This window comes from Haliotis rubra, unplaced genomic scaffold, assembly GCF_003918875.1.
Source record: "Haliotis rubra isolate DU_JTF1 unplaced genomic scaffold, ASM391887v1 Scf353, whole genome shotgun sequence".
NCBI lineage: Eukaryota > Metazoa > Mollusca > Gastropoda > Lepetellida > Haliotidae > Haliotis > Haliotis rubra.
In genome coordinates, this window is record NW_025767028.1 from 929,833 (window position 1) to 953,993 (window position 24,161).

At 42.0% G+C, this 24,161-nt stretch overlaps 3 protein-coding genes across 4 annotated transcripts in view; all 3 read right to left on the reverse strand.

Moving 5' to 3' along the window:
• Nucleotides 1-5,324, reverse strand: part of LOC124285142 — a 62,476-nt gene extending 57,152 nt beyond the window's left edge. Inside the window, exon 1 of one of the 2 annotated variants that reach the window (XM_046721306.1) lies at nt 4,975-5,324. In XM_046721306.1, coding sequence (XP_046577262.1) covers nt 4,975-4,981 — 7 coding nt within the window. In that variant the 5' untranslated portion in view covers nt 4,982-5,324. The remainder of the gene's footprint in view (nt 1-4,974) is intronic. The other variant, XM_046721307.1, reaches the window with a different exon arrangement.
• Nucleotides 5,325-11,745: 6,421 nt separating this feature from the next.
• Nucleotides 11,746-12,756, reverse strand: LOC124285116 (protein TRACHEARY ELEMENT DIFFERENTIATION-RELATED 7A-like). The gene has a single exon (XM_046721269.1). The coding sequence runs from the start codon at nt 12,754-12,756 to the stop codon at nt 11,746-11,748; it is 1,011 nt and encodes a 336-aa protein (XP_046577225.1).
• Nucleotides 12,757-22,720: 9,964 nt separating this feature from the next.
• Nucleotides 22,721-23,678, reverse strand: LOC124285117 (serine, glycine and glutamine-rich protein-like). The gene is made up of 2 exons (XM_046721270.1): nt 23,380-23,678; nt 22,721-22,814 (listed from the first exon to the last, which is right to left on the reverse strand). The coding sequence occupies exons 1-2, from the start codon at nt 23,676-23,678 to the stop codon at nt 22,721-22,723; spliced, it is 393 nt and encodes a 130-aa protein (XP_046577226.1).
• Between the last annotated feature and the right edge of the window lie 483 nt (nt 23,679-24,161).

Genomic DNA, 24,161 nt, shown 5'->3' on the forward strand with positions numbered 1-24,161 from the left:
GTTTAAAAGTACTGTTTACACATGAACTGTTGTATTATAAAACAAATCAGAAAAATGTAAAGATTACTGTCATGAGTTCAGTAAATGATAAAAATCAGTGAAATTGGCGAATTCTTAACAAAACTTTTCACCAAAACGCAGCTGTTCACATGCACGATATTTGCACATGCTTTTCAGCAATTTGATGCATGATCCTCGTGCAATTCATCTGCATAATGTTTGCAGTTGGTTCCCCCAAGTTTGTGGAGAAATTCATCTTCGATGTAACCATAGTACAGTGTGTTTTAAGTGAGTCTAAACTTTTGAAGAGAAGTATATATCGGCAGCTCGTTGTTCATTACACTTGTTTACATGTCTGTGTATGATTTATAACTTCCATCATCAATACCGATATCAATAATTACAATAAGACACTTTACGGTTGACAGACAGCCTCTTTATTATATTATGATTCAACGTTTCGGTACAGGTTCGTATACCATTGTCACAGTTGCTTGACTGGGGTTTATAGATCATATATTTATTATGTTATGATTCAACCTTTCGGTACAGGTTCGTATACCATTGTCACTCTTGCTTGACTGGGGTTTATAGACCATATATTTATTATATTATGATTCAACGTTTCGGTACAGGTTCGTATACCAGTGTCACTCTTGCTTGACTGGGGTTTATAGACCATATATTTATTATGTTACCTTCGTATTACTCATCAACTTCTACAGCCAATCAAACAGAGCCATTGATTAGCTGTGTTTGTAGAAGTACTGACGTAATTAAACGACATGTGTCTACACGGTTAAAGGGAACTATCGGTTGATTCCTACGATCATAAAGTGTTCAGGGGCATGATATTTAATGGTAACTGAGATAGCGGGATGTCCAAGAGGTCAAAGTGATCACTCGAGACGCCAGAGGACCCGGTTTCATTCCCAAGATAGGTACAATGTTGGAAACCCGTTTCAGATATCCCTATCACGACAGTATTGGCATAATGTCACGGCAGTGTTGACAAAAAGTCACGACAGTGTTGGTTTGATGTTACGATAGCGTTGGTTTAAAGTCATGATAGTGCTGACATAATGTCACGTCAGTGCTGACATAATGTCACGAATGTGGTGACATAATGTTGACAAAAAGTCGCGACAGTGTTGGTTTCATGTAAAGACAATGTTGGTTTTAAGTCACGATAGTGCTGACATAGTGTCACAACAGTGTCGACAAAATGTCACGACAGTGTTGACAAAAAGTCACTACAGTCTTGGTTTAATGTTACGACAGTGCTGACATAATGTCACGACAGTGTTGACAAAAAGTCACGACAGTGGTGACATAATGTCACGGCAGTGTTGACAGAAAGTCACGACAGTGTTGGCATAATGTCACGGCAGTGTTGACAAAAAGTCACGACAGTGTTGGTTTGATGTTACGATAGCGTTGGTTTAAAGTCACGACAGTGCTGACATAATGTTGACAAAAAGTCGCGACAGTGTTGGTTTCATGTAAAGAAAATGTTGGTTTTAAGTCACGATAGTGCTGACATAGTGTGACAACAGTGTCGACATAATGTCACGGCAGTGTCGACATAATGTCACGACAGTGTTGACATGTCATGGCAGTGTTGGCATAATGTCAACAGAGGTGTCAAACCAGTTCAGTCGTTCAGTCTGTCTGGAATAAAGAGACCTTCCCTCCAGGATTACTTGAACTCAGTTAACTGAGGGCAGTAACCAAACATGTGGCATATATCCCACCAGATGATTGAACATCCTGTACCCAATACTCCAACTGGCAACTGATATACGCTTCACTGATCAATACCTGGCGAGATATCAGCCAACGCTGACACATATACCTCAGGAAATATCTCTAAGTGGAGGTACGTACACACATACAACACCTTGATGTAATAAATAACACGTATCACATTCGGTAGATGTACGTACACACATACAACACCTTTATGTAATAAATAACACCTATCACATTCAGTAGATGTACGTACACACATACAACACCTTGATGTAATAAATAACACGTATCCCATTCAGTAGATGTACGTACACACATACAACACCTTGATGTAATAAATAACACCTATCACATTCAGTAGATGTACGTACACACATACAGCACCTTCATGTAATAAATAACACGTGTGACGTTCAGTAGATGTACGTACACACATACAACACCTTGATGTAATAAATAACACGTGTGACGTTCAGTAGATGTACGTACACACATACAACACCTTCATGTAATAAATAACACGTATCACATTCAGTAGATGTACGTACACACATACAACACCTTCATGTAATCAATAACACGTGTGACGTTCAGAAGATGTACGTACACACATACAACACCTTCATGTAATCAATAACACGCATCACATTCTGTAGATGTACGTACACACATACAACACTTTCATGTAATAAATAACACGTATCACATTCTGTAGATGTACGTACACACATACAACACCTTCATGTAATAAATAACACGTCTGACGTTCAGAAGATGTACGTACACACATACAACACCTTCATGTAAACAATAACACGTATCACATTCTGTAGATGTACGTACACACATACAACACCTTCATGTAATAAATAACACGTGTGACGTTCAGTAGATGTACGTACACACATACAACACCTTCATGTAATCAATAACACGTGTGACGTTCAGTAGATGTACGTACACACAACACCTTCATGTAATAAATAACACGTATCACATTCAGTAGATGTACGTACACACATACAACACCTTCATGTAATCAATAACACGTGTGACGTTCAGTAGATGTACGTACACACATACAACACCTTCATGTAATAAATAACACGTATCACATTCAGTAGATGTACGTACACACATACAACACCTTCATGTAATCAATAACACGTGTGACGTTCAGTAGATGTACGTACACACATACAACACTTTCATGTAATAAATAACACGTATCACATTCAGTAGATGTACGTACACACATACAACACCTTCATGTAATCAATAACACGTATCACATTCAGTAGATGTACGTACACACATACAACACCTTCATGTAATCAATAACACGTATCACATTCGGTAGATGTACGTACACACATACAACACCTTCATGTAATAAATAACACGTATCACATTCGGTAGATGTACGTACACACATACAACACCTTCATGTAATAAATAACAAAATCACATTCGGTAGATGTACGTACACACATACAACACCTTCATGTAATAAATAACACGTATCACATTCAGTAGATGTACGTACACACATACAACACCTTCATGTAATCAATAACACGTGTGACGTTCAGTAGATGTACGTACACACATACAACACCTTCATGTAATAAATAACACGTATCACATTCAGTAGATGTACGTACACACATACAACACCTTCATGTAATCAATAACACGTGTGACGTTCAGTAGATGTACGTACACGTACACACATACCTACCACCTTAGATGTACGTACACACATCAACACCTTTATGTAATATGACACGTATCACATTCGGTAGATGTACGTACACACATACAACACCTTAACACGTAATCAATAGATGTACGTATCACATTCGGTAGATGTACGTACACACATACAACACCTTTATGTAATAAATAACACGTATCACATTCGGTAGATGTACGTACACACATACAACACCTTCATGTAATCAATAACACGTATCACATTCGGTAGATGTACGTACACACATACAACACCTTCATGTAATAAATAACACGTATCACATTCGGTAGATGTACGTACACACATACAACACCTTCATGTAATCAATAACACGTGTGACGTTCAGTAGATGTACGTACACACATACAACACCTTCATGTAATAAATAACACGTATCACATTCAGTAGATGTACGTACACACATACAACACCTTCATGTAATCAATAACACGTGTGACGTTCAGTAGATGTACGTACACACATACAACACTTTCATGTAATAAATAACACGTATCACATTCAGTAGTTGTACGTACACACATACAACACCTTCATGTAATAAATAACACGTGTGACGTTCAGTAGATGTACGTACACACATACAACACCTTCATGTAATAAATAACACGTGTGACGTTCAGTAGATGTACGTACACATACAACACCTTCATGTAATAAATAACACGTATCACATTCGGTAGATGTACACATACAACACCTTCATGTAATCAATAACACGTGTGACGTTCAGTAGATGTACGTACACACATACAACACTTTCATGTAATAAATAACACGTATCACATTCAGTAGTTGTACGTACACACATACAACACCTTCATGTAAGAAATAACACGTGTGACGTTCAGTAGATGTACGTACACACATACAACACCTTGATGTAATAAATAACACGTATCACATTCTGTAGATGTACGTACACACATACAACACCTTTATGTAATAATGACACGTATCACATTCGGTAGATGTACGTGCACACATACAACACTTTCATGTAATAAATAACACGTATCACATTCAGTAGATGTACGTACACACATACAACACCTTCATGTTATAAATAACATGTATCACATTCAGTAGATGTGCGTACATGTACACATATAGAAGACATTAATGTAATATAACCCATATCACACCCAGTGGTCCAGCTATGGGAGCCGAGTTCACACCTGCAGCCACTGTGGGCCTATGGGGCACAGTTCAACACTGAAGTTTGTATTGATCAGTTTTATTGTACGATACTCAACAGGCAGAAACGGACAACCAACAGTATGAATACACTTCTGTATGTTCTCGAGATTTTGCTAATCTAATATTTTCAAATTACACAGTCGTAAAAGGTTTTGAGAAACAGTCATGTCACATGCGGGAAATGTGTGTGCAATGTTACAATCGTCAGTCTTCATTTATTATTCAGATTAATGGCGGATTAAACTTACATGCCATGCTTGGGTTATCGTCTGATGAAGTCCCTCTCGAAAATATCGTCTGCTTCAAAAGTCGTCTGCTAACGACCTTCGTCAGTCAACGACACCCACGATTCCAGAGTCCAGGAATACAAAATACGAAAACAAATCCGTGTCCGAACCACCACGTCACGAGAGCTGTGTACAACCTCCGATATGTATGCCGTATGTGCGCCCAAATCAGTTTAAACGGGCGGGTCCATGACACAAATTCGCCCCCGGGAGGTGGTGATATAGGCAAGCATAAGCAATCGCCCGGGTTCAGCCCTGTATTCACAGCCGTGTTTGGATGAAGCAAACGGTTGATTCAGCGGAGACGTGGACACGGGTGAATGAATGACCTACAGTCTGTTTCAGAATGTGTCGCTCTCGCTGTTGTCGCTGGGAATATCCAACATTCCGAATCATTGATTATGCACACTACTGGTTTATGGTGTGGTTAGGAAAAGTGGTAGGTATTTCAGTGAGGGTAAAAATGTACGAAACCCCCGTGTTACCTTTAGTTTAAAGTTAATATTCCCCGCATGCGGCATAACACAAAGGATGTGCTATGGAGTGTTTCAGTATTTCTTGTCGCGGGTCGAATTTAGTCAAGTCACGTTCAATATGTGTGTGTGTACTGAATAAGTTATATTGGAATAATAGTGTTGCGATATTGTATGTATGTATGCATGCATGCATGCATGCATGCGCGTGCGTACATGTATGCATGCATGGATGGATGTGTGCGTGTATGCATGTGTGCGAGTATGTACACTTAGTATACCGTTTTGATTGACACCTCAGCCAACTAAGAAACCATATCGTTTTCTAACATGAACACCACACTGTGACGTAGTATGGCTCTGAACCGATCAGTAGCTAATCTGTCTCTTTATCATCGCGCTAGACATGGCAACAACATGTACCACAATTTAACGTCTTTAGTGACAGTACTCAGGGACATTGGTTGATGAAGCGGCCCGAGCAATGACAGGAGGCGAACACAGATCTTTGGCGTAACGGGTAAAGGAAGCAATGTGGTATCGTAACACTACAAGTGAACTAATTCAGCTTCAGGTTCAGTTGGGACATAACTTTTCAGTACATTGAAGCAAGTGAACTATTTACTACCTCACATGTTCATGTTTCGGAACTTCGTGAGACACTGGACTCATAGCGCGAGTTTTATTTAACTATGCATTCAGTGTGTTCAGAATCATTGAAGCAGAACTTCAATTACTGATCATTGAAGCAGAACTTGAACATGTACAAGAGCGACACCAACTACCCAGTGAGATGTGCGGTGGGAATGTTGATTCATGCCATGGAGACCCGCCGAGGTTAATACCGTTGCTCTTGGTAACACCTGGTAATTTCTAAAACTAATTCCCATGGCATATACTGGTAGATGGTTGGATGTCTGCAGTACCTAGGAAAGCAGACTGTTTGTTTGAAGAACGTAATGCGATGTATATAACACGTGTGATAAACACATTAACTGTCACCCTCCTCATACAACATCCGGGTGTGTGTCACCATCTGGTCGTCACTAGCGGACATCCAATGCACAATAGATAGCTACAATCTATTAACCAGGGGATACAGTGTGCGTTGTCTGCACGAGCTGGAGTGTTTACAAAATACATTAACAACGTTGTTCAACCTTTCTGTTGCTAGGTAACGTCCAAACAATGATGATATTTGATACGTTCATCATTGGTAGGTTAACATCACTGTGTACAGTTGTAATCATCCAACAATTGATATTAGATATGCTTATGTTATTAATGGAGATTGGTCTGCGATGAATTCAAAAATCATTAAACGCACCCCCGTTCGTCACAGATACAGAGGAACCTACAGTAAACTCAAGACTGATGATTGGATCCAAAGTTGGCATGTATACTGATTGGTGAGAACATAGAGATTTTTTCTGGGTTACATCTTCTTTTTATTCTCGAGTACAACGTTTCAGGGCTTGTTCTGGCCCCATCATCAGGTAAAACTGAACATCCGGATTGGTGGATGCCAGCAAGTTTATTGTTGGACTAGACAAACCTGTGGAGGAGGGGATGAACACTGACATGGGTCACGGAGTTGGAGAACGAGGACGGGTTATCACCATGGTTACAGTACAGTGGGATAATCCGTACGTCACTATTAAATGACGTCAATAATATCACTGTTCAGTTTTACCTGATGATGGGGCCAGAAGAAGCCCTGAAACGTTGTACTCGAGAATAAAAAGAAGATGTAACCCAGAAAAAATCTCTATGTTCATCAAATATCATCTTCTAAAATGCCAATCAAGCATCTAATTGGTGAGAGTTCGGAAAAGGCAGATTTGACTTGAAAAACCTAAATTTGATATCTGTTTGTCATCCTACACGGGGTGATATCGCCGTAAAACTTCATCACAAACGTTGCAAACCATTGTGACAACCATCTGTTACGTCACAATTGAATGACGTCAATAATCTCTCGGACACAGCAGGCACTGTTATTTTGTGTGTGTTTAGGGTGTTGCAATAATGGCTTTAGTGATAGATTTGATCTCCACGTCGTATATTTTATATAAAAAACACCAACACTGGGTGATAAGGTCATAACTGTGATTGAAGTGATCAAGTGAATGTAACTGAATGGTTTTGGTTTTAAGTGATACATTTATATCCCGGTCGTCTATGTGATATAGAAAATACCAACATTAGCTGATAAAGTTATAATTGTATGAAGTGATCGAGTGTAATGTAGCTGAAATTGTCTTAAATTGTAGACCAGGCTCTCGATGGAAGGCAAGCCATGGAGGTTTAAGCTTTCTTGTCGAATCGTTGCCATATTACATGTCAAAAGTCGTGTGAATATTTTCCTCAACACTTTGTGGGCAGTAAATGTCATCTCGTCCATAATGTGTCCCTTAAACAGAACTGCTATGGACCGTCACCGTGTTGTCGGAGTCGTAGGACATCCACGTCAACAGTTTCGTCAGCTAAACAGACCTAGGTGGCATGAACCCCACTGTACTGTAACCATGGTGATAACCAGTCCTCGTTCTCCGACACCGTGATTCATGTCAGTATGCTTCACATCCTCCTCGTGTTTGTCTAGTCCAACAATAAACAGGCTGGCATCCAGCATCATGCAGCCTGACTAATTATTACCTGCACAAACTGTGCGTGTGATTGTGAAGTGTTGATGTCCGTTTATCAGAGAGTGAGTGAGTTTAGTTTTACGCCGTACTCTGCAATATTCCAGCTAAATGGCGGAGGTCTGTAAATAATCGAGTCTGGACCAGACAATCCGGTGATCAACAGCATGAACATCGATCTACGCAATTGGGAACCGATGACATGTGTCAAGCAAGCCAGCGAGCCTGACCACCTGATCCCGTCAGTCGCCTCTGACGACAAGCATGGATTACTGAAGGTTCTATCTAATCCGGACCTTCACGGGCCTGTCCGTTTATCAAGTTGTTTTTAACTTGTTGTTTGAAATCACGCAGAGCGGAACAATGTGACTCGTGACGCATGCCAACAACAGTAAACGCGTAGTACAACAAGGTGCGTCCCCTCCCACCGGTGGTTATGTCGTAACCCGTTGGGTATATGTCATTTATTGATCACTGATACAGATAGATATGCTTCAGCGATCAGCCGGACCCTGGGGTGAGATGCTATAAATAATGCCTTGTTTGTGTTTGTGACTGTTTATTGGGGGGCGGGGCATCTTCAGGCGCTGTCCACATGAACCGAATGTTACTTAGCAGGGGCGGATATAGCATTTTTAGAAAAATGGTGCACAGTTCAGAAAGATTGGCGCACAGTTCATCGTCACCCGTTTTCACGAGAGTTTCAATAATCATTTAATACGCTTAGGACGACCAAAGACGATGCAGGTACCAGCAAATTTGTCATCCAACTCGAGGGAGAGTGTCGAGTGAATAAAGGAGAGAAGAGAGAGGGAGAAAGAGAGACAGGGGGAGATTGAGGGAGAGAGAGTGAAAAGGAGAGACGAGAGACACAGAGAGGGGCAGATAATGAGAGATAGAGAGAGAGGGAGGAGTGAGTGAGTGAGTTTAGTTTTACGCCGCACTCAGCAATATTCCAGCTATATGGCGGCGGTCTGTAAATAATCGAGTCTTGACCAGGCAATCCAGTTATTAACAACATGAGCAACGGTCTACGCAATTGGGAACAGATGACATGTGTCAACCAAGTCAGCGAGCCTGACCACCCGATCTCTTTAGTCACCTCTTACGACAAGCATGGGTTACTGAAGATCAATATTCTAACCCGGACCTTCACGGGTACGAGATAGATAGGGAAAGGGAAAAGGAGAGAGAGAGAGAGAGAGAGAGAGAGAGAGAGAGAGAGAGAGAGAGAGAGAGAGAGAGAGAGAGAGAGAGGAGAGAGAGAGGAGAGAGAGAGAGAGAGAGAGAGAGAGAGAGAGAGAGAGAGAGAGAGAGAGAGAGAGAGAGAGAGAGAGAGAGAGAGAGAGAGAGAGAGAGAGAGAGAGAGAGAGAGAGAGAGAGAGAGAGAGAGAGAGAGAGAGAGAGAGAGAGAGAGAGAGAGAGAGAAAGAGAGAGAGAGAGAGAGAGAGAGAGAGAGAACGCGGAGAGAGTGGGGAAGGGAGGAAAAGAAAAGACATAGATACGAGAAGACTGACAGGGACAGAGAGGATACGAGAGAGACTGACAGGGATGGAGTGAGAAGGAGAAAGAGAGTCTGAGATAGCGAGATCACAGTCTTGTTACACAGGAGTATCTTCAATATCACCACGGTTACGGTGGCAGGTTTGTTTACCAAGTGGAGGGTTTGGACAGGGAGATCGACGAGTGTATCATGGTCAGCTTCCTGAAACAGACTATACACCGCAGTTAGTCTGCTTGTGTTCACGATTGATCTCTGAATTTCAATGTATGGATTTCTTGCAACATCTGCCCAGCCCCACCTGTAGACAGACTCTTACATTACGGTGCTGCTTGAGCCGGCGGAGCCTTTGTCCTGTCACCCGGTTCCGAATGGACAACGCCTCGCCTGTATATTACACATTCAATATTGTATGTTTCTTTAGTTTGGTGTGTCAAGAAACGCAGTCACGTTTATACACGCCCTTCAATGTTGTCGGCTGAATCAGGGCTTGTAAAATTTGTGAGGACTTTGAGCGGAATATATGTCAGTTGGACTAAACCCATACATCTGATAATTGGTGGAACGGCCGAAGTGATGCAGGTTTTAAACGTCTTCCTTGTTTTGGGTCAAACCTACGATCATGGGCGGGGTACTAACAAACCTAGATTCATAATATGAGTAAATCTGGGATTCGAACTGCCTATCATATCAAAGGTACGTAACTCTCTGGACTATGCTTCCCTTTGAACGATCTTCCGATAACTGATCAGTGGGATCGAGTGGTGAAAGCCAGCAATACTCGCTCGCTCACTCACTCACTCACTCACTCACTCACTCACTCACTCACTCACTCACTCACTCACTCACTCATCAGAGACTAAGAGTCTGACCAGTCACGTGATACCTGGAATGTCAATTGTACTATAGCAGCCATGCCGCCTACAGCGATTTGCCATAAACCATCCCTTTGCATATTCAAGATCAAAGATTCCATTTCGTCATGCTGCATTGACAAACAAACTGAATGTCTCCTATCTGCCTGTAATTAAACAAAGACTCATTCATCACGCTTTTCAGTTTACTGGAAGTCAACTGTCTAGTTTCACTAAGTGCAGATTGTATAAACATATTATTGATACTTTCACTTTGCAATATTATCTTCAAAAATCAATTCCTGCAATTTATACAAATAAATATTTGACTTAATTTCGACTCTCTTCACATAACTTATATATTGAAACAGGAAGGTATAATAATATTCACATGAACAATAGAACATGTCTGTCCTGTCTCAATGATATAGAGGATGAATTCCATTTTGTATTAAAATGTCCAGTTTATCAAGATTTAAGGAAATTGTATATTAAGCCTTACTATTGGAAAAATCCATTAGTTTTCAAACTTGTCCAGCTCTTGAGTATCCAAAATGTTCAGCAACTCTGTAATCTGGGTAATTTCCTATTCAAGGCTTCACAGTTAAGACTAACTTTACTGTAAAATGTGTTTGTATATTCTCCTTTTGTTTGTTTATATATTGTACCAAACCAACCACCGTGTCTGTACTAAGAATGTATATTTTCATGTCTCACAACCGATTAGCTGTACAGCTAAAGGTAAATAAAGAATTGAAATTGAATTGACTAGTCACGTGATACCGGGAATGTTAATTGTACCGTAGGTGCCATGCCGCCTACAGCGATTTGCCATAAACCATCCCTTTGCTTATTCAAGATCAAAGATGCCATATTGTCATGCTGCATTTACACACAATGCCAGTACATATAAGCCTACGTCTTCATATGTTCTTTTCAAACTAGGAAAGAGAACATCGTGGCTTGAAATACAAAACGAAAATACCGCGCACTTCCAGCGCCCATTGTCTGCGTATTCCAATAAAATAGATATTTAGGTGGATATGTGAGAATTGGTGACGACACCCGGTGTATGTGAACAAAAGCCTGTCGTAGGAACTTAATGGTTGGAATACCTTTGGACTGGACAATGCAGACATGTCTCTCCGCAGATATGTTTTCGTACAGGTATTTAGGTTACCTCTATCTGAGGTTAACTCCACCGCAGATCACTAATGTATAGGGAGTGGCGGAGTGTTGGAAACTTTGGTTCAACACAATCATGGTCCAGTGTCGATTGGGGTGGGAAGCCATCGGGGTGGGTGGGAAGCCATCGGGGGTGGTGGTGGGAAGCCATCGGGATGGTGGTGGGAAAGCCATCGGGATGGTGTGGGAAGCCATCGGGGTGGTGGTCGGAACTTGGTGGGAAGCCATCGGGATGGTGATGGGAAGCCATCGGGATGGTGGTGGGAAGCCATCGGGACGGTGGTGGTGGGAAGCCATCGGGATGGTGGTGGGAGAGGTGGTGGTGGTGGAGGGATCGGGTGGTGGTGGGAAGCCATCGGGACGGTGGTGGTGGGAAGCCATCGGGACGGTGGTGGTGGGAAGCCATCAGGGTGGTGGTGGGAAGCCATCGGGACGGTGGTGGTGGGAAGCCATCGGGATGGTGGTGGGAAGCCATCGGGGTGGTGGTCGGAACTTGGTGGGAAGCCATCGGGATGGTGGTGGGAAGCCATCGGGACGGTGGGAAGCCATCGGGATGGTGGTGGTGGGAAGCCATGGACGGTGGTGGGAAGCCATCGGGATGGTGGTGGGAGGGGTGGTGGTGGGAAGCCATCGGGACGGTGGTGGTGGTGGGAAGCCATCACGGTGGTGGTGGGGACGGTGGTGGTGGGAAGCCCATGGTGGGAAGCCATCGGGTGGTGATGGGAAGCCATCGGGATGGTGGTGGGAAGGGAAGCCATCGGGACGGTGGTGGTGGGAAGCCATCGGGATGGTGGTGGTGGGAAGCCATCGGGACGGTGGTGGTGGGAAGCCATCAGGGTGGTGGTGGGAAGCCATCGGGATGGGAAGCCATCAGGGTGGTGGGGGAAGCCATCGGGATGGTGGTGGGAGGGGTGGTGGTGGGAAGCCATCGGGATGGTGGTGGGAAAGCCATCGGGATGGTGTGGGAAGCCATCGGGACGGTGGTGATGGGAAGCCATCGGGATGGTGGTGGGAGGGGTGGTGGTGGGAAGCCATCGGGACGGTGGTGGTGGGAAGCCATCGGGACGGTGGTGGTGGGAAGCCATCGGGGTGGTGGTGTCAGGTGAAAGCAGTGTTGAGACCTGCTTGGATTTATATGCCGGAAAGATGCACATAGGCACGTGTCAAATTCCCATTTAATCTTAGCGTATTTGAAGGAAATTAAACTATATGATAGAAGTAAATTTTTCTGAAAGTCAGGTTTTACTGTTTACTGTGAAAAGGACCGGCGTTTTAGTGATCTTTGTCATCACTTTTATTCTTATTAGTATATACAGGGAAATATATGCTTTCTAACCTCGAATAGCTGCAAATCTGCTGATGCGGCCTTAAGCAACATTTACTCACTACCCTCACCTGTTGGAGATTTGACCAAGAAAACAAACAAACAAGCAGCCCGATTATGTCTCTTTCCTCTAAGTTTCAACACCTGATTCAACATGACTTGAAGCACCACAATGTGTGACTTAATGTTCTTGTGTACATTAGGCTTGACATAAATCTTGTAGTAAATTATTATTAATAGAGCAATCATATTGTGTATAGGCTAATCTTCGGGCCAGCGAGATACCTATATTATTAGCGAGATACCTATATCATCAGCGAGATACCTATGTCATCAGCGAGATACCTACATCATCAGCGAGATACCTATATCATCAGCGAGATACCTATATCATCAGCGAGATACCTATATCATCAGCGAGAGACCTATATCATCAGCGCGATACCGTTATCATCAGCGAGATACCTATGTCATCAGCGAGATACCTATATCATCAGCGAGATACTCATATCATCGAGATACCTATATCATCATCATCGAGATACCTATATCATCGAGATACCTATATCATCAGCGAGATACCAATATCATCAGCGAAATACCTATATCATCAGCGAGATACCTAAATCATCGCGATACCTATATCATCAGCGAGATACCTATATCATCAGCGAGATACCTATATCATCACCGAGATACCTATATCATCACCGAGATACCTATCATCAGCGAGCTCGAGATACATATATCATCAGCGAGATACCTATATCATCAGCGAAATACCTGCATTATCAGCAAGATACTTATATCATCGAGAAACCTGTATTATCATCGAGAAACCTATATCATCGAGATACCTATATCATCATCATCGAGATATCTATATCATCGAGATACATATATCATCAGCGAGATACCTATATCATCAGCGAGATACCTATATCATCGAGATATCTATATCATCGAGATACCTATATCATCAGCGAGATACCTATATCATCAGCGAGATACCCATATCATCAGCGAGATACCTATATCATCAGCGAGATACCTATATCATCGAGATACCTATATCATCAGTGAGATACCTATATCATCAGCGAGATACCTACATCATCAGCGAGATACCCATATCATCAGCGAGATACCTATATTATCAGCGAGATACTTATATCATCAGCCAGATACTTATATCATCGAGGTATCTGTATCATCATCATCGAGATACCTATATCATCGACATACATATATCATCAGCGAGATACCTATGTCATCAGCGAGATACCTATATCATCAGTGAGATACCTATATCATCAGCGAAATACCTATATTATCAGCGAGATACCTATATCATCACCGAGATACCTATATCATCACCGAGATACCTATGTCATCAGCGAGACACCTATATCATCATCAAGATACATATATCATCAGCGAGATACTTATATCATCAGCGAGATACCTATATCATCGAGATACCTTTATCATCATCGAGATACCTATATCATCATCGATATACCTACATTATCAGCGAGATACCTATATCATCAGCGAGATACCTATATCATCGAGATACCTATATCATCAGCGAGATACCTATATCATCAGCGAGATACCTACATCATCAGCGAGATACCCATATTATCAGCGAGATACCTATGTTATCCATTCCCACGCTTGAGTGATGCTGCATGACACCACCGTACACCGAATACACAAAAGAAGATCTACCCATTGTGATGTTTGTGTCAACCATTGTGATTTTTCAATGTCAACCATTTCAATATTTCTGTGTCATCCATTGTGACGTTTTGTGTCAACCATTGTAATATTTCTTTGTCAACGATTGTGACGTTTTTTGTGTCAACCGTTGTGATGTTTCTCTGTCAACCATTGTGATATTTCTGTGGCAACCAGTGATATTTCTGAGTCAAACAGTGTTATATTTCTTTGTCAACCACTAAATGTTTCCATGGCAATCATTCTGGTGTTTCCGTGTCAACAATTGCGTTTTTTTAAATCTGCCCTTTCATTAAGAATGAGTCAAAACCAAGAGGACGTGAAATGTCAAGGACATGAGATGTTCCGTGGTCTGCAGATTGTTGGTTTCTACATACAGGCCTGTATAATCACTCAGCATTAGTAAATATGCCACCATCGTATTAGACTAATGCTTAGTCTCTGAATATATATAATTTTGATAGTAACAAACAAGTCCATTTAAATTGAAAAGGAGCCCCAGGGAGACCAGAGATTCAGAGACTAAGAACATCTGCATTGGGGCTACACGTGCTGGGGTCATTACCAATTAGAAGTCACATCATACAACCATCAGATAACGGTATAAGTGACAGGCATATTTATTGACCCTCTGGTTAAGCCCTGTCCATCTCTATGCTGTCATCACCTCATGTGAGTCAGTCAAGCCCCCCTACTGCCTAACAGTTTACAGTTTGGAAACTTGCAGCCCACAATGTCACTTAAAGACTAGATGACCAAAGTGCAAGATCTATCTGGAACACCAACAAAATTATTTATGAATTTGAACTTAACTCAAAATTCAAAAGTTTTCATTTGTATAATATGAGAAGAGGATATAGACAAACCCCTTTTTTGAAACAAACTGTTCAATGGAAGTAAAAAGACGAGCCTCTGTCGTATGCTTGAAGATGTTCTGGATATTTCTTGACACATGTCATCGTATCCTGAACCTGAGGAATCTAGACTTGCTTTATTGAGAGCTTTGGCACTGCAGAGAGGCTTGGCAGTAGGGAAAATAGTGTGGTTCAGGGACTGTGAGACAGACTAGCATCGTATCTGTGGAAGTGCTCAGCCTTCAACAAACAACGGAGAGAGTGGAGTGAATTAAACAGCGCAACCTGCCATGACGATTTTAATCGATCATGATGGTTGGTTTGTCGGCCCGCAGGCTTCAGATAAGGGCCGTATCGGCGTATGTACGGATACAAAAAATATGCATGAAACGGTAAGAAATAATTTAGAAAACGTAGCAGATACGCACCACAGCAATGGTGTACGGTCTTAGAATCATTTACAGACGTATTTATCTGAAAAAGTATTGTTTTATTGTTCATTGACCTGTTTACACAAGAGTTCCAATGTTGTGGTGCATATATGAAACGAAATACAAGATTACTGATACTCCATTAAATTCCATTCAGTACCCTAAATGTACACTTAGGTTTTCCAGTACTCCTGTGTTGGAGTACGTACTCCAGACGTTATCTGGAGCCCTGCGGCGCGTGTTAGATCTCGATGGTTTTACGAACGGTAAAGGTGGGTGACACTATAGCTTTAGGTTTGTTATGTTTCCAAAGGTTCATATTACTGAAGGTCATGTGAGCTACTCGAAAAACATTCATCTTAATCATTTTTGACATTGCATAACTCTTTGTTTTACTTCTGATAACATCGTCTTCCGTTATCTGTTCCTCAGTATCCATGCTTGAGGGGACACACGTGCTGCCTCGTTATCACATGACTCACCTGGTTTAAACAATAACCGTCATCTGGATGATCTGTAAATATTATAAACGGGCAGGACACACGCGATAAGGGGTCATCTCCTGGTCAAGACTGTCCTCCTCGGGGCACCAGCTATCACACGTGACCATCAATTACCCAGTGAGCCCCGATGGTGCGTGTGTACGACAACAGCAGGTGCTTGGTATATGTGGCGGTGTCTGTGCCAGCACAGGACAGGGAACGGCAACCGTGACACCATCTCAGTTGTCACCTGAGGACGTGTTATAATGTGTCTCTTATGACGCTATGCGCAAGAAAAACAGCTTTGAAAAGTGACTGTCAGAGACTTCGGAGCCCAAATCTAATGCTCCCCTCACCCAACATGTAACCATGAAGGTTCTCTATTGGCGCACAGGGCTTGTATTGCTGAAGAATATACGTCCTAGGTCTGACACTCGTTCACTGACTGTCATCTGCATACATATAGTGGTTGAAATAAACTACAATGAACAACTATCTCAGATTGAAAGGCAAATGAACATGTGGTCAGCTTGTACCATAACCCTGTATGGAAGAAATACTGTTCTTAAATCACTTCTACTACCTAAGCTTGACCACCTATTCTCAGCTCTACAAAAAGTGTTTAACTTCATATGATAAAAACAGACCTGATAAGATTGAGAGATGTAATTATGCTAAATCCGGAGCATGTTTGCGTGTGTGTGTGCGGGTGCGTGCGTGCGTGTGTGTGTGGAAACTTCAAACAATAGAAAAAGAATAAGTGGCCATAACGTAACTCGAGTGGACGTTTCTCTGTACCAGTCAATTCTATAATCAGGACTCCACTTTTGCTTACGGATAGTTGATGCATACAAAATGCAACAATTTTCCTCAACTAACTGCTTTTGGAAAGACATACTTTAAGAATGGTCAAACTATATATCCATGCGTAAAAGATAAATTGCAAATGAAGAAGAGATACAATGCTAATCCTTATGGAACAACGACAATATTAGAATTGATAATCATCTCTATCTGCATCTTGAATGGTATAAACAAGGTGTTGTTTTGTGAATGATTTGCTTCAATGAAGAAGGCAGACTGTTTACATATGAAGAATTGTCCAATACGTTCAATAAAACTTTTTTTAACGTATTTTTTGAATCGGTGAAATGAGTCATTATGACATATGCTCGAATACTGGACATAAAGCAGTTTAAAAAGAAATTATGCGTTCCCAATTTATCCCTTTAATTTCTTAAGAATTAATACTATAAATGGGAGTAAAACTCTATATGCCTCCCTCTTGAACGCAAAATTTATTCCCTTTCCAGGCTTTTCCAAATGGGAAAGAGTTATACAGAGTGATTTTACTGAAAATGACTGGAAATGTTTTTACATTATCATGATTATTGCAAATATACATGTTCGCGAAACATAGACTTGGAATGGTTCCGATATAGAATTATTCACAATGTCCTCCCAACAAGACGATTACTTTATAAAATGGGATATACATCTTCAATAAAATATTGAATATATATCGGTCTTTAAATTATGGAAAGAAATAGAATCATGGCTGAACTCAGTATAGTTACAACTGGAATTTACAAATATATTTTGTCCGTCACTATGACATATCAAGATATGTTGGTTTTTTTCTCCTATCAACGGGAACTGAGCAATTTATTTTTTTTCAATATTGGTCAATTTGACATGTATTGCTTGGAAAACACTCCTGACTACAACCTAAGTGGAATGTATCAGCCAATTGTACATTGTATACATGTACCATTGTATTATCCTGACTCTTTTCTATACATGTTTGCCTGTACCTGAAATATCGAAAATAAAAAAATGTATTATTTTCTACAATACAAGCCCTGTGTATTGGCATGGGTGAAGGCATATTTTTGTTTGGATGCTTCGATGAAACTGGTGCAATCGTTCGATGAAAGATGGTCCAATCGCCCTGGACCATTATATCGTTGATGTTCATTATCCACTGTACCACGGTGTCATATCCCAATTGCGTAGATCGATGTTCATGCTGTTGATCCCTGGACTGTCTGATCCAGACCCGATTATTTACAGACCCCCGCTATATATCCTGAATATTGCGTGGGGCGTAAAACTAAAGTCACTCACTCAGTGTACCACGTGGGCGCTCTTCCCTCTTACTGTAGCATGTCTCTTGAGACGTCGTCGCCTACTTCTTTCTTACTTTCCCGTTGTTCGGTTCGCTAGAGTATGAGTTTATGTTGTCAAATTGGCAAGTAAATCACGGTAAAACACTGCAAGCCTGACTGGCTGGTTGTTGAAGGTATTGTTGGATGAAAGCATTGGAATCCTGAGTACCTGTGAATCCACGTGGGCAGCCCGGATCCTCGGACAGGTTGATACGCCACGGGGCGATACGTTGATACGCCATATTATTAAAACCAATAAATTCACCCAAATCGATATGTGAAGTGTTTACACACAGATAGCACACATGTACAGACAGACAGGGGTCAGGGGGTCAGGGGTCAGGGGGGGGCCGTGCCGTTAGCGGCCGGCAACTCGCTTTCATTGGGTGTTCTTGTAGCAATACGGCAGCCACACTTCATTTTGATGATTGGTCGACCCGTGAACATTCGGGATAGAACTGATCTTCAGCAACCCATGCTTGTCGGAATATACCCAGACTCACTAACTTGGTTGACACATGTCATCGTATCCCAATTGCGTAGATCGATGTTCATGATGTTGAACACTGTTTTGCCTGGTCCAGACTCAATTATCTACAGACCGCCGCCACATAGCTGCAAAACTGCTGAGTGCGGCGCTAGGCACTGATCAATCAATTAGTGAGTGAGTGAATGAGTATGGTTTTGTGCCGCTCTGAGCAATATTCCAGCAATATCACGGCGGGGGCCACCAGAAAGGGGCTTCACACAGTGTATCAATGTGGGAAATCGAACCCTGGTCTTCGGCGTGACGAGCCAACGCTTTAACCATTAGGCTACCCCACCGCCCCAGGGACAAAAGGACTGACAGGGCAATTTCTTTAAAACAATCCTCATGTCACTAGACTACCACAGCGCCCCTAATCAATCTACGCTGGTTCGAGGCGACTAACGGGGTTGGGTGATGAGACTCAGATACTAGGGTAACCTAGTGGTTAAAGTGTTCGCTCGTGACGCAGACGACCCGGGTTCGATGCCCACATGGGTACAATGGGTGAAGCCTCTTTCTGGTGTGCCCCGAGGTGATATTGCTGGAATATTGCGGTGTAAAACAAAACTCACTCACTCACTTAGATACTTGGTTGATGCATTTAATCATTTTGTAATGCGAAGACCAATGCTCATGATGTCCATCACTGGATTGTCGGATTCAGACTATCAGAGATAGAAGAGTGTTGAGTAAGACAATAACCACACCAGCAAAGTCATTTTCGATAAAAGGGTCAAACTGTAATATTATTTCTCTTCTGAAATATAATTTAAGATATATATTTAGCTCCTCTGGAAACTGGGTCATGTTGTTGTTTTGAGGAGTGAATCATGCAAAGAGTGAGTGAGTGAGTGAGTATGGTTTTACGCCGCTTTTAGCAATATTTCTAGCAACATCACGGCGGGTGACACCAGAAATTGGCTTTACACAATGTACCATGTGGGGATTCGAACCCGGGTCATCGGCGTGGGAAGCGAACGCTTTAAACACTAGGCTACCCCACCGTCCCTGAATTATGCATAGAGATATGCAACGTATGACATCATCTCGAAGTTAAAGCCGCCATACTATTCTGCTTGTCAACGATCAGCCAGCTCCCGTGGAACGTGCGTCACAGTGACGTCAGGTGTCACATACCAATAGAACGGTGCCGGGGACATTATCGCCATCTTACATTCTCCAGCATGTGGGTATTAACTCGATTCATGGCGGCTGGACATGCGCACAACGGTAACAATCAGTGTGCCCCTGAGCATCGTTGTGTGACTTGAGAAATCTCTGTTTGTGTAAAATGTATAAGTATTGTCTAAAATAACTTCATACCAACAAAGAAAGAAACAAATAAAAATGCAACAACATATAAATCGAAAACACAGCTCTTGAAAGTTCTTGAGAGGCATTTAGAAGTTGGACGAACATGAAAAATACATGACACGCTTTATAGAGAAAAAGTTCTTGCTGTTCTTTGTACGACGTTTCAGAGGTAACTCTTGTCCGTTCATCAGGTGAATGCTGAACAATTAGTATCCCAAACTCTTCTCCTGGAGGTTGTTATGCATTAGGAACGCACTATGGTTGAGGAAAACAGTATACTTTTGATTGTGTGAATGTTTCGAGATTGTTTTCTTCCACCAAACGTCAGGCAGGGTAACATCAAGTACCATATTTTAATGCATTTTGGTATGAAAGAGACAAAGAGACAATTTATGTGCTTTCACATTTGAAACATGTTCAGTTTAAATGTAAGCTGGAAATGTCAAGATACACATAATTGTCACCAAGCATTTGTCAGAAACCCTGATGAAGAGTGAACGCGCCTTAAATTCAATAAAACAGGTGAAGGATCAGTCACATATATAATCATTTATTTGCCGGTATTTGTTACAATGTTACTAATGTCTTTGAGTGGATACTCGTCATTCGCTGTTACAACTTGTTGCGGGGCATGGCAGAGCTACCTCCCTTGCTGTGGAACGGCTTGAGAGGGCTGAATCCCACGATAGTAGGTGTCTCCCAGAAAACATGTCTGGTCAATATCTTTTACATGTACCACAGCCTTTCGAATATACTATAAAACATAGATAGCATATTTTCATGAAGATTTTAAGCAAACGTTAAAAACTGCAAAACTGAATGTTGCATGACATAGACAAACATAATGGATAGCAACTTCTTTGTTTCTTTATTTCGTGAATGTAACGTTTGTATACTACATTATTGTACAGTTATATCGGATCTGCATCGAAACATTGCCCTCACGAAACTAACAAGTTTGCATCCACAAAGTTTGTCTTTATTGTAGCTTCCTGCTTCTAGGAAGTGAATGTTGCATTGTGGGAAGGGACATGTCTTTATCTGTGTAGAGGCTTAAACCCGATTTAACGTGGAGAACAGGGTAATGGAGTGAATAATCAGTATAACGAAGCGAATATAATCAGTTACAGCAAGGCGAATAGTCAGTTATAACGATGCAAGAATAACTTCTTCAAGAGGTATTTTAGAAGTTGTATAGATGAAGGAAAACCAAGTTCTATAGATAGTCAACTTCTATATTGCAAAAAGTTCGACGTTTAACGGAAAACTTTGTATCACTTGCTTGATAACGGTGTTAGTACCTACGTTGAAACGTTGCACTCATTGCTATAAATAAGCTGACTATCCATATAACTTGGGTTTCCTTGATTCGAGAATAGCCTGTTATAACGATGCGAGAACATTCCGTTATAACAAAATGAGAGTAGCCTGTTATAACAAGTGAAAACATTCGGTTATAACAAAATGAAAGTAGTCGGTTATAACAAAGTGAAAGTAGTCAGTTACAACAAAATGAAAGTAGTTGGTTATAACAAGTGAAAGTTGTCAGTTATAACAGAGCGAAAGTAGTCGGTTATAACAAAGTGAAAGTATTCCGTATAACAGAGTGAAGGTAGTCGGTATAACAAGTGAACGTATTCCGTTATTACAAAGGGAAACTAATCGGTTATAACAAAGTGAAAGTAGTCAGTTATAACAAAGGGAAAGTAGTCATTATAAGAAAGTGAAAGCAGTCGCTTATTACAAAGTGAAAGTAATCGGTTATAACAAAGTGAAAATAGTCCGTTATAACAAAGTGAAACTAGTCCGTTATAACGAAGTGAAAGTAGTTATAACAACGTGAAAGTACTCCGTTACAACAAAGCGAAAATAGTCCGTTACAGCAAAGCGAAAATGGTCCGTTACAGCAAAGCGAATAGTCAGTTATAGCGGGCGAAATAGACAGTGACACGAATAGTGAGTCTCATCGATGATAGAATGTCAGCTATAAGGAGCGTAAAATGGTCCGTTATAACGAAGCGAAATTAATATGGCGAAACTAAATGCGTACGTGTGGGAATGAACCATTGGAGTTCGATATAATGGGTCAACACAGTGACCCAGCCTTTCCCATATTGTTACCAACGCATTTCTTTATTGGTTGAAATGAACACAAAGTCGCTGAGAGTGATGACATGATCTAGGCAGGAGGGGTGCACGTGAGCTTAAACCCTGGCCAGCCCGCTGCTTTCTGTGAGGTATCTCCTGTAAGCGTTGTACAGCTTCATGAAGTTCTGTGGGTTGGTGATGTTGAATTCTCTGAAAGAAACCCAAGGTGTATGAAGCGACATATACGTGTATGAATGTGGGTGTGCGCTTGTGTGTGTGTGTGTGTGTGTGTGTGTGAGAGAGAGAGAGAGAGAGAGAGAGAGAGAGAGAGAGAGAGAGAGAGAGAGAGAGAGAGAAAAGAGAGAGAGAGAGTGTGTGTGTGCTGGTGTCTGTGAGAGTGTGCTGGTGTGTGTGAGAGAGTGTGTGTGTTGGAGCGTGTGTGTGAGAGAGTGTGTGCTGTTGTGTGTTTGTGTGTGAGAGTGTGCGTGCTGGTGTGTGTGTGTGCATGCGCGCTGGTGTGTGTGTGTGTGAGAGAGAGAGAGAGCTCGTATGTGCTATCGCTTTTACGGAATCAGCATACTTATTCATTGTTTTCATTTACAGGGCAAATTGTGTGAATCTCAAGTCACGATAGCGTGTTATTAATTCACTACTGACCTGACGGGAACTTGCATATAAGTTATATTCAGACCGACAGCTGGGACGTACACACTATATTCAATCCTTACACTAACACGGCCTATTGCCAGCACGTTCAACCTTCTACATATCTCACCTCTGTACCTCCCTCTGGAACAGATAGTCTCCAGTACCTCCAGTCATGCCTCGTCCGAGCTTCCCAGTAGACACTGTAGCCACGCCCCCTCCTCCACCAGAACTCGACATCATCGACATGGCTCCTCCCCCTCCAGAGCTTGACATCATGGCTCCTCCCCCTCCAGAGCTTGACATCATGGCTCCTCCCCCTCCAGAGCTTGACATCATGACCCCTTCCCCTCCAGAGCTTGACATCATGGCTCCTCCACCTCCAGAGCTTGACATCATGGCCCCTTCCCCTCCAGAGCTTGGTATCATGGCTCCTCCCCTCGGGACATGGTGCCGCCTCCTACGGCACTAGTTATCAAGCCGGAACCACCGGAATTTGACATCTTTCCACCAGAGCTCGACCTCATTGAACTGCGGACTTCGGATCTCGACGTTGTATTAGCACCTCCTCCAGAACTCGACATCACAGAGCCCAGTCCGCCAGCATTTGACAGTATGTTCATGCCACTTCCCCCTCCAGTAGTCTTGATGACGATTCTGCGAGTGGAACCAGATCCTGAAGAGCCTTGTCCACCAGTTGCCAAGAATTGTCTCCCCTTTGTTCCTCGAATCGAGAGATTTCTGCCCTCCATCATGTTCGAAGAGATTTGACTTTCTTCCGCGAGATTGGACATGAATCTCTCTGTTCCGCCGGAGATTGTCTGCCTCCCAAGTGTACCACTTGATAATTGTCGAAGGTGTGTGCCACCTGACGCTGTTTGTCTCCCTTTAATTGACAGTTGTCTGCCACCA